Source organism: Nerophis ophidion, unplaced genomic scaffold (assembly GCF_033978795.1).
Source record: "Nerophis ophidion isolate RoL-2023_Sa unplaced genomic scaffold, RoL_Noph_v1.0 HiC_scaffold_52, whole genome shotgun sequence".
Taxonomy (NCBI): Eukaryota; Metazoa; Chordata; class Actinopteri; order Syngnathiformes; family Syngnathidae; genus Nerophis; species Nerophis ophidion.
The window spans coordinates 239,381-254,892 of NW_026906974.1; the positions used below are offsets into that span (position 1 = coordinate 239,381).

General features: G+C 37.5%; 1 protein-coding gene across 3 annotated transcripts in view; it reads left to right on the top strand.

Annotated features, from left to right (window-relative positions):
• Nucleotides 1-15,512, top strand: part of LOC133546945 (oocyte zinc finger protein XlCOF6-like) — a 127,607-nt gene that overhangs the window by 104,636 nt on the left and 7,459 nt on the right. For all 3 annotated transcript variants that reach the window (XM_061892789.1, XM_061892788.1, XM_061892790.1), the window contains one exon: nt 507-725. In XM_061892789.1, the coding sequence (XP_061748773.1) occupies nt 507-725 (219 nt within the window). The remainder of the gene's footprint in view (nt 1-506; nt 726-15,512) is intronic.

Here is a 15,512-nt window from a genome sequence, read left to right on the forward strand (position 1 = left end):
GTTCCTTTTGGCCCAGGCAACAAAATGACCACCAAAAAATATTTTGCATGATCACAAAAACATACCATGAATGTTTTTGCAGTGATTTTGGAATTAGATTTTTTGAATTTCCATGATATTTTAGTTATAGTAATGACTATGGCATTAAAAGAATATGTTTAAGTTTACAGATAAAGTTTAGGTGTCATAGACCGTATACACAATACAATTTTTACACACTTTACATCAGTGAAGTTAGTAATTGCTTCAATCAATGCTGCCTCGTACTTATAAAAACTTTTCAAATTGCCCCTCATCAAATTTCCAAGTCTGTTTTTGTACTCACTGTTCCACTTTTGAATTAATTTTAGGAACCAATTGGGTATTTCCTGTGTTTTTATTGTTTGTTTTGCTACACACTTTTAACACAACACACGGAAGAACACAAATAATGTAATTGTGTCAACAGTGTCAGTTCAAAACTATTTCTATTCTCTCTTGATCTTATTTACTTATTTACCCAACAGATGTCCAGCAGCCCCCTCACATTAAAGAGGAAGAGGAGAATCCACAGCCCCCCCACATTAAAGAGGAAGAGGAGGAAGTGTGGATGAGTCAGGAGGGAGAGTGTCCTGTAGGGCAGGAGGAGGCTGATGTCAGCAAGTTTCCACTGACTGTTGTCTCTGTGAAGACTGAAGAGCATGAAGACAAACCACCTGAGTCCTCACAGCTTCATCACAGTCCAAGTAAGCACAACATTTTATTCTCAGGGCATTCAATCCATCACAACTGGACTCTTCACTTTGTCTTACAAGACCTTTGTCCTCTCATCCAAGTAGGCTTCATCACTTCATGCTCATACACTTCAAGTCTTGAATATAATCATTGGAATTTAGAGGAGAACTGCACTTTTTTGAGGAATTTTTCTATCGTTCACAATCATTATAAAAGACATGATGGTGGATATATAAAAAAAAATAAATCCCATTCTAACTAGGGCTGGGCGATATGGCCTTTTAATAATATCTCAATATTTTTAGTCCACATCACGATACAGCATATATATGTGGATATTTTGCCTTAGCCTTGAATGAACACTTGATTCATATAATCACAGCAGTATGATGATTCTATGTGTCTACATTCAAACATTCTTCTTCATACTGCATTCATATATGCTACTTTTAAACTTTCATGCAGAGAGGGAAACCACAACTAAGTCAAATTAGCAAAAGTGTATTTATTAAACAGTTATTAAGCAGTGGCACAAACATTCATGTCATTTCCAAAGCAAAAAGTGCAAGATTGTCAGAGACATTTTAAAACAAGCTATGAGTGCACTTTTGTGCATGATGTCACTAAGATGACTTATCAAAACAACACTATATTAAAGTGCACTTGTTGTACAGAACACCACTACAATAGTTTAAAACAAATAAAGTGCACTTTTCTGCATGATGTCACACAAGATATATCAATAAGTGTCAAATAAAAATGTGCTGCATAATAGGAAATCAAATAGTGTATGTCCTTCACTATGTGGTAGGTTCCTACGGACGTTATCTCCTTCTGTTGTTGACCAGTTTTTTCATATGGGGTTCATGTGGAAATGGTTGCTTGGGCATTTTGTGGGTGTGGCACCAAACTGAGATGTTGACATGCAGAGTTTCAAGCACTCCTCATTCTCTAGCGGGTGACTTTTCAAATGATGCTACACATTAGCAGTGCTGCTACTTTTTGTAGCAACACTTTTGCCGCATACTTGACATATTACGGTTGTCTTTTCAACATCTTCCCTTTTGAAACCAAACCACCGCCAGACAATGGACTCTGTGCTGCTTTTCTTGGGAATTAATTATTCCTTCATTTGTTACCAGACTAGCACCTTCTTTCTCTCGTATTACCACTAGCACCACCCCGTTAGCACCACAGCTAACGTTATAATGCCGCTACCTGTCTGCTCTGCGAGGGCGTATGACGTTGCACACGCGACAGTATATGACGTATGTGAGAAGGTGCGCTTGTTTTATGTCTCTGTGAGAAGGAGAGACAAGAAAGAGTGAGAAGAGGATGTAGTGTAATGCCCGCGGCTAAAAGCAACTGAGTGAGAACATATACTCCAATACTAACAATATAGTCATTTTCTATATCGCACAGAGACAAACCCACAATATATGGAGTATATTCCATATATCACCCAGCCCTAATTCTAACTCATAAATGTAAATAAAAGTCCACTTGCAATGGAGCCAATGGGAGGTCCTCTCTAATCATCCAAAAAAGGCCAACCAAGTATTGAGTTGAGTTGAGATGAGTATGACTTTATTTGGAACATGCAAGCATACAACATGATACATCACACATGCATGCATACAACATGATACATCACACATGCATGCATACAACATGATACATCACACATGCATGCATACAACATGATACATCACACATACAACATGATACATCACACATGCATGCATACAACATGATACATCACACATGCATGCATACAACATGATACATCACACATACAACATGATACATCACACATGCATGCATACAACATGATACATCACACATGCATGCATACAACATGATACATCACACATACAACATGATACATCACACATGCATGCATACAACATGATACATCACACATGCATGCATACAACATGATACATCACACATACAACATGATACATCACACATGCATGCATACAACATGATACATCACACATGCATGCATACAACATGATACATCACACATGCATGCATACAACATGATACATCACACATGCATGCATACAACATGATACATCACACATACAACATGATACATCACACATGCATGCATACAACATGATACATCACACATGCATGCATACAACATGATACATCACACATGCATGCATACAACATGATACATCACACATGCATGCATACAACATGATACATCACACATGCATGCATACAACATGATACATCACACATGCATGTATACAACATGATAAATCACACATGCATGCATACAACATGATACATCGCACATGCATGCATACAACATGATACGTCACACATGCACGCATACAACATGATAATCACACATGCATGTATACAACATGATACATCACACATGCATGCATACAACATGATACATCACACATGCATGCATACAACATGATACATCACACATGCATGCATACAACATGATACATCACACATGCATGCATACAACATGATACATCACACATGTATGCATACAACATGATGCATCACACATGCATGCATACAACATGATACATCACACATGCATGTATACAACATGATAAATCACACATGCATGCATACAACATGATACATCGCACATGCATGCATACAACATGATACATCACACATGCACGCATACAACATGATAATCACACATGCATGTATACAACATGATACATCACACATGCATGCATACAACATGATACATCACACATGCACGCATACAACATGATACATCACACATGCATGTATACAACATGATACATCACAATTGCATGCATACAACATGATACATCGCACATGCATGCATACAACATGATACATCGCACATGCATGCATACAACATGATACCTCACACATGCATGCATACTACATGATACATCACACATGCATGTATACAACATGATACATCACACATGCATGTATACAACATGATACATCACACTTGCATGCATACAACATGATACATCACACATGCATGCATACAACATGATACATCGCACATGCATGCATACAACATGATACATCACACATGCACGCATACAACATGATAATCACACATGCATGTATACAACATGATACATCACACATGCATGCATACAACATGATACATCACACATGCACGCATACAACATGATACATCACACATGCATGTATACAACATGATACATCACAATTGCATGCATACAACATGATACATCGCACATGCATGCATACAACATGATACATCGCACATGCATGCATACAACATGATACGTCACACATGCATGCATACTACATGATACATCACACATGCATGTATACAACATGATACATCACACATGCATGTATACAACATGATACATCACACATGCATGCATACAACATGATACATCACACATGCATGCATACAACATGATACATCACACATGCATGTATACAACATGATAAATCACACATGCATGCATACAACATGATACATCGCACATGCATGCATACAACATGATACATCACACATGCATGCATACAACATGATACATCACACATGCATGCATACAACATGATACATCACGCATGCATGCATACAACATGATACATCACACATGCATGTATACAACATGATAAATCACACATGCATGCATACAACATGATACATCGCACATGCATGCATACAACATGATACATCACACATGCACGCATACAACATGATAATCACACATGCATGTATACAACATGATACATCACACATGCATGCATACAACATGATACATCACACATGCACGCATACAACATGATACATCACACATGCATGTATACAACATGATACATCACAATTGCATGCATACAACATGATACATCACACATGCATGCATACAACATGATACATCACACATGCATGCATACAACATGATACATCACACATGCACGCATACAACATGATAATCACACATGCATGTATACAACATGATACATCACACATGCATGCATACAACATGATACATCACACATGCACGCATACAACATGATACATCACACATGCATGTATACAACATGATACATCACAATTGCATGCATACAACATGATACATCGCACATGCATGCATACAACATGATACATCGCACATGCATGCATACAACATGATACGTCACACATGCATGCATACTACATGATACATCACACATGCATGTATACAACATGATACATCACACATGCATGTATACAACATGATACATCACACATGCAAGCATACAACATGATACATCACACATGCATGCATACAACATGATACATCACACATGCATGCATACAACATGATACATCACACATGCCTGCATACAACATGATACATCACACATGCAACATGATACATCACACATGCAAGCATACAACATGATACATCACACATGCATGCATACAACATGATACATCACACATGCAAGTATACAACATGATAAATCACACATGCAAGCATACAACATGATACATAACACATGCAAGCATACAACATGATACATCCCACATGCATGAATACAACATATACATCACACATACAACATGATACATCACACATGCATGCATACAACATGATACATCACACATGCATGTATACAACATGATACATCACACATGCATGCATACAACATGATACATCACACATGCATGCATACAACATGATACATCACACATACAACATGATACATCACACATGCATGCATACAACATGATACATCACACATGCATGCATACAACATGATACATCACACATGCATGCATACAACATGATACATCACACATGCATGCATACAACATGATACATCACACATGCATGCATACAACATGATACATCACACATGCATGCATACAACATGATACATCACACATGCATGCATACAACATGATACATCACACATGCATGCATACAACATGATACATCACACATGCATGCATACAACATGATACATCACACATGCATGTATACAACATGATAAATCACACATGCATGCATACAACATGATACATCGCACATGCATGCATACAACATGATACGTCACACATGCACGCATACAACATGATAATCACACATGCATGTATACAACATGATACATCACACATGCATGCATACAACATGATACATCACACATGCATGCATACAACATGATACATCACACATGCATGCATACAACATGATACATCACACATGCATGCATACAACATGATACATCACACATGCATGCATACAACATGATGCATCACACATGCATGCATACAACATGATACATCACACATGCATGTATACAACATGATAAATCACACATGCATGCATACAACATGATGCATCGCACATGCATGCATACAACATGATACATCACACATGCACGCATACAACATGATAATCACACATGCATGTATACAACATGATACATCACACATGCATGCATACAACATGATACATCACACATGCACGCATACAACATGATACATCACACATGCATGTATACAACATGATACATCACAATTGCATGCATACAACATGATACATCGCACATGCATGCATACAACATGATACATCGCACATGCATGCATACAACATGATACCTCACACATGCATGCATACTACATGATACATCACACATGCATGTATACAACATGATACATGACACATGCATGTATACAACATGATACATCACACTTGCATGCATACAACATGATACATCACACATGCATGCATACAACATGATACATCGCACATGCATGCATACAACGTGATACATCACACATGCACGCATACAACATGATAATCACACATGCATGTATACAACATGATACATCACACATGCATGCATACAACATGATACATCACACATGCACGCATACAACATGATACATCACACATGCATGTATACAACATGATACATCACAATTGCATGCATACAACATGATACATCGCACATGCATGCATACAACATGATACATCGCACATGCATGCATACAACATGATACGTCACACATGCACGCATACAACATGATACATCACACATGCATGTATACAACATGATACATCACAATTGCATGCATACAACATGATACATCACACATGCATGCATACAACATGATACATCACACATGCATGCATACAACATGATACATCACACATGCACGCATACAACATGATAATCACACATGCATGTATACAACATGATACATCACACATGCATGCATACAACATGATACATCACACATGCACGCATACAACATGATACATCACACATGCATGTATACAACATGATACATCACAATTGCATGCATACAACATGATACATCGCACATGCATGCATACAACATGATACATCGCACATGCATGCATACAACATGATACGTCACACATGCATGCATACTACATGATACATCACACATGCATGTATACAACATGATACATCACACATGCATGTATACAACATGATACATCACACATGCAAGCATACAACATGATACATCACACATGCATGCATACAACATGATACATCACACATGCATGCATACAACATGATACATCACACATGCCTGCATACAACATGATACATCACACATGCAACATGATACATCACACATGCAAGCATACAACATGATACATCACACATGCATGCATACAACATGATACATCACACATGCAAGTATACAACATGATAAATCACACATGCAAGCATACAACATGATACATAACACATGCAAGCATACAACATGATACATCCCACATGCATGAATACAACATATACATCACACATACAACATGATACATCACACATGCATGCATACAACATGATACATCACACATGCATGTATACAACATGATACATCACACATACAACATGATACATCACACATGCATGTATACAACTTGATACATCACACATGCATGCATACCACATGATACATCACACATGCATGCATACAACATGATACATCACACATACAACATGATACATCACACATGCATGCATACAACATGATACATCACACATGCAAGTATACAACATGATACATCACACATGCAAGCATACAACATGATACATCCCACATGCATGAATACAACATATACATCACACATACAACATGATACATCACACATGCATGCATACAACATGATACATCACACATGCATTCATACAACATGATACATCACACATACAACATGATACATCACACATGCATGTATACAACTTGATACATCACACATGCATGCATACCACATGATACATCACACATACATGCATACAACATGATACTTCACGCATACAACATGATACTTCACACATGCATGTATACAACTTGATACATCACACATGCATGCATACAACATGATACATCACACATGCATGCATACAACATGATACATCACACATGCATGTATACAACATGATACATCACACATGCATGCATACAACATGATACATCACACATACAGCATGCATACAACATGATACATCACACATGCATGTATACAACATTATACATCACACATGCATGCATACAACATGATACATCACACATACATGCATACAACATGATACATCACACATACAACATGATACATCACACATGCTTGCATACAACATGATACATCACACATGCATGCATACAACATGATACATCACACATGCATGCATACAACATGATACATCACACATGCATGCATACAACATGATACATCACACATGCATGCATACAACATGATACATCACACATGCATGCATACAACATGATACATCACACATACAACATGATACATCACACTTGCATGCACACAACATGATACATCACACATGCATGCATACAACATGATACATCACACATGCATGCATACAACATGATACATCACACTTGCATGCATACAACATGATACATCACACATGCATGCATACAACATGATACATCACACATACAGCATGATACATCACACATGCATGCATACAACATGATACATCACACATGCATGCATACAACATGATACATCACACATGCATGCATACAACATGATACATCACACATACAACATGATACATCACACTTGCATGCATACAACATGATACATCACACATGCATGCATACAACATGATACATCACACATGCATGCATACAACATGATACATCACACTTGCATGCATACAACATGATACATCACACATGCATGCATACAACATGATACATCACACATGGATGCATACAACATGATACATCACACATGCATGCATACAACATGATACATCACACATGCATGTATACAACATGATACATCACACATGCATGCATACAACATGATACATCACACATGCCTGCATACAACATGATACATCACACATGCATGCATACAACATGATACATCACACATACAACATGATACATCACACTTGCATGCATACAACATGATACATCACACATGCATGCATACAACATGATACATCACACTTGCATGCATACAACATGATACATCACACATGCATGCATACAACATGATACATCACACATGGATGCATACATCATGATACATCCCACATGCATGCATACAACATGATACATCACACATGCATACAACATGATACATCACACATGCATGCATACAACATGATACATCACACATGGATGCATACAACATGATACATCACACATGCATGCATACAACATGATACATCACACATACAACATGATACATCACACTTGCATGCATACAACATGATACATCACACTTGCATGCATACAACATGATACATCACACATACAACATGATACATCACACATGCATGCATACAACATGATACATCACACATGCATGTATACAACATGATACATCACACATGCATGCATACAACATGATACATCACACATGCATGCATACAACATGATACATCACACATGCATGTATACAACATGATACATCACACATGCATGCATACAACATGATACATCACACATGCCTGCATACAGCATGATACATCACACATGCATGCATACAACATGATACATCACACATACAACATGATACATCACACTTGCATGCATACAACATGATACATCACACATGCATGCATACAACATGATACATCACACATGCATGCATACAACATGATACATCACACATGCATGTATACAACATGATACATCACACATGCATGCATACAACATGATACATCACACATGCATGCATACAACATGATACATCACACATGCATGCATACAACATGATACATCACACATACAACATGATACATCACACTTGCATGCACACAACATGATACATCACACATGCATGCATACAACATGATACATCACACATGCATGCATACAACATGATACATCACACTTGCATGCATACAACATGATACATCACACATGCATGCATACAACATGATACATCACACATGGATGCATACAACATGATACATCACACATGCATGCTTACAACATGATACATCACACATGCATGCATACAACATGATACATCACACATGCATGCATACAACATGATACATCACACATGCCTGCATACAGCATGATACATCACACATGCATGCATACAACATGATACATCACACATACAACATGATACATCACACTTGCATGCATACAACATGATACATCACACATGCATGCATACAACATGATACATCACACTTGCATGCATACAACATGATACATCACACATGCATGCATACAACATGATACATCACACATGCATGCATACAACATGATACATCACACATACAACATGATACATCACACTTGCATGCATACAACATGATACATCACACATGCATGCATACAACATGATACATCACACATGCATGCATACAACATGATACATCACACATGCATGCATACAACATGATACATCACACATGCATGTATACAACATGATACATCACACATGCATGCATACAACATGATACATCACACATGCATGCATACAACATGATACATCACACATGCATGCATACAACATGATACATCACACATACAACATGATACATCACACTTGCATGCACACAACATGATACATCACACATGCATGCATACAACATGATACATCACACATGCATGCATACAACATGATACATCACACATACAACATGATACATCACACTTGCATGCATACAACATGATACATCACACATGCATGCATACAACATGATACATCACACATGCATGCATACAACATGATACATCACACTTGCATGCATACAACATGATACATCACACATGCATGCATACAACATGATACATCACACATGCATGCATACAACATGATACATCACACATGCATGCATACAACATGATACATCACACTTGCATGCATACAACATGATACATCACACATGCATGCATACAACATGATACATCACACATGCATGCATACAACATGATACATCACACATACAACATGATACATCACACTTGCATGCATACAACATGATACATCACACATGCATGCATACAACATGATACATCACACATGCATGCATACAACATGATACATCACACATGCATGCATACAACATGATACATCACACATGCATGTATACAACATGATACATCACACATGCATGCATACAACATGATACATCACACATGCATGCATACAACATGATACATCACACATGCATGCATACAACATGATACATCACACATACAACATGATACATCACACTTGCATGCACACAACATGATACATCACACATGCATGCATACAACATGATACATCACACATGCATGCATACAACATGATACATCACACTTGCATGCATACAACATGATACATCACACATGCATGCATACAACATGATACATCACACATGGATGCATACAACATGATACATCACACATGCATGCATACAACATGATACATCACACATGCATGTATACAACATGATACATCACACATGCATGCATACAACATGATACATCACACATGCATGCATACAACATGATACATCACACATGCATGCATACAACATGATACATCACACATACAACATGATACATCACACTTGCATGCACACAACATGATACATCACACATGCATGCATACAACATGATACATCACACATGCATGCATACAACATGATACATCACACTTGCATGCATACAACATGATACATCACACATGCATGCATACAACATGATACATCACACATGGATGCATACAACATGATACATCACACATGCATGCATACAACATGATACATCACACATGCATGTATACAACATGATACATCACACATGCATGCATACAACATGATACATCACACATGCCTGCATACAACATGATACTTCACACATGCATGCATACAACATGATACATCACACATGCCTGCATACAACATGATACATCACACATGCATGCATACAACATGATACATCACACTTGCATGCATACAACATGATACATCACACATGCATGCATACAACATGATACATCACACATGCATGTATACAACATGATACATCACACATGCATGCATACAACATGATACATCACACATGCATGCATACAACATGATACATCACACATACAACATGATACATCACACTTGCATGCACACAACATGATACATCACACATGCATGCATACAACATGATACATCACACATGCATGCATACAACATGATACATCACACTTGCATGCATACAACATGATACATCACACATGCATGCATACAACATGATACATCACACATGGATGCATACAACATGATACATCACACATGCATGCATACAACATGATACATCACACATGCATGTATACAACATGATACATCACACATGCATGCATACAACATGATACATCACACTTGCATGCATACAACATGATACATCACACATGCATGCATACAACATGATACATCACACATACAACATGATACATCACACTTGCATGCATACAACATGATACATCACACATGCATGCATACAACATGATACATCACACATGCATGCATACAACATGATACATCACACTTGCATGCATACAACATGATACATCACACATGCATGCATACAACATGATACATCACACATGGATGCATACAACATGATACATCACACATGCATGCATACAACATGATACATCACACATGCATGTATACAACATGATACATCACACATGCATGCATACAACATGATACATCACACATGCATGCATACAACATGATACATCACACATACAACATGATACATCACACTTGCATGCATACAACATGATACATCACACATGCATGCATACAACATGATACATCACACATGCATGCATACAACATGATACATCACACTTGCATGCATACAACATGATACATCACACATGCATGCATACAACATGATACATCACACATGGATGCATACAACATGATACATCACACATGCATGCATACAACATGATACATCACACATGCATGTATACAACATGATACATCACACATGCATGCATACAACATGATACATCACACATGCATGCATACAACATGATACATCACACATGCATGCATACAACATGATACATCACACATACAACATGATACATCACACTTGCATGCATACAACATGATACATCACACATGCATGCCTACAACATGATACATCACACTTGCATGCATACAACATGATACATCACACATGCATGCATACAACATGATACATCACACATGGATGCATACATCATGATACATCCCACATGCATGCATACAACATGATACATCACACATGCATACAACATGATACATCACACATGCATGCATACAACATGATACATCACACATGGATGCATACAACATGATACATCACACATGCATGCATACAACATGATACATCACACATACAACATGATACATCACACTTGCATGCATACAACATGATACATCACACTTGCATGCATACAACATGATACATCACACATGCATGCATACAACATGATACATCACACATGCATGCATACAACATGATACATCACACATGCATGCATACAACATGATACATCACACATGCATGTATACAACATGATACATCACACATGCATGCATACAACATGATACATCACACATGCATGCATAAAACATGATACATCACACATGCATGCATACAACATGATACATCACACATACAACATGATACATCACACTTGCATGCACACAACATGATACATCACACATGCATGCATACAACATGATACATCACACATGCATGCATACAACATGATACATCACACTTGCATGCATACAACATGATACATCACACATGCATGCATACAACATGATACATCACACATACAGCATGATACATCACACATGCATGCATACAACATGATACATCACACATGCATGCATACAACATGATACATCACACATACAACATGATACATCACACTTGCATGCATACAACATGATACATCACACATGCATGCATACAACATGATACATCACACATGCATGCATACAACATGATACATCACACTTGCATGCATACAACATGATACATCACACATGCATGCATACAACATGATACATCACACATGGATGCATACAACATGATACATCACACATGCATGCATACAACATGATACATCACACATGCATGTATACAACATGATACATCACACATGCATGCATACAACATGATACATCACACATGCATGCATACAACATGATACATCACACATGCATGCATACAACATGATACATCACACATACAACATGATACATCACACTTGCATGCATACAACATGATACATCACACATGCATGCATACAACATGATACATCACACATGCATGCATACAACATGATACATCACACTTGCATGCATACAACATGATACATCACACATGCATGCATACAACATGATACATCACACATGGATGCATACAACATGATACATCACACATGCATGCATACAACATGATACATCACACATGCATGTATACAACATGATACATCACACATGCATGCATACAACATGATACATCACACATGCCTGCATACAACATGATACATCACACATGCATGCATACAACATGATACATCACACATACAACATGATACATCACACTTGCATGCATACAACATGATACATCACACATGCATGCATACAACATGATACATCACACTTGCATGCATACAACATGATACATCACACATGCATGCATACAACATGATACATCACACATGGATGCATACATCATGATACATCCCACATGCATGCATACAACATGATACATCACACATGCATACAACATGATACATCACACATGCATGCATACAACATGATACATCACACATGGATGCATACAACATGATACATCACACATGCATGCATACAACATGATACATCACACATACAACATGATACATCACACTTGCATGCATACAACATGATACATCACACTTGCATGCATACAACATGATACATCACACATGCATGCATACAACATGATACATCACACATGCATGCATACAACATGATACATCACACATGCATGTATACAACATGATACATCACACATGCATGCATACAACATGATACATCACACATGCATGCATACAACATGATACATCACACATGCATGTATACAACATGATACATCACACATGCATGCATACAACATGATACATCACACATGCCTGCATACAGCATGATACATCACACATGCATGCATACAACATGATACATCACACATACAACATGATACATCACACTTGCATGCATACAACATGATACATCACACATGCATGCATACAACATGATAC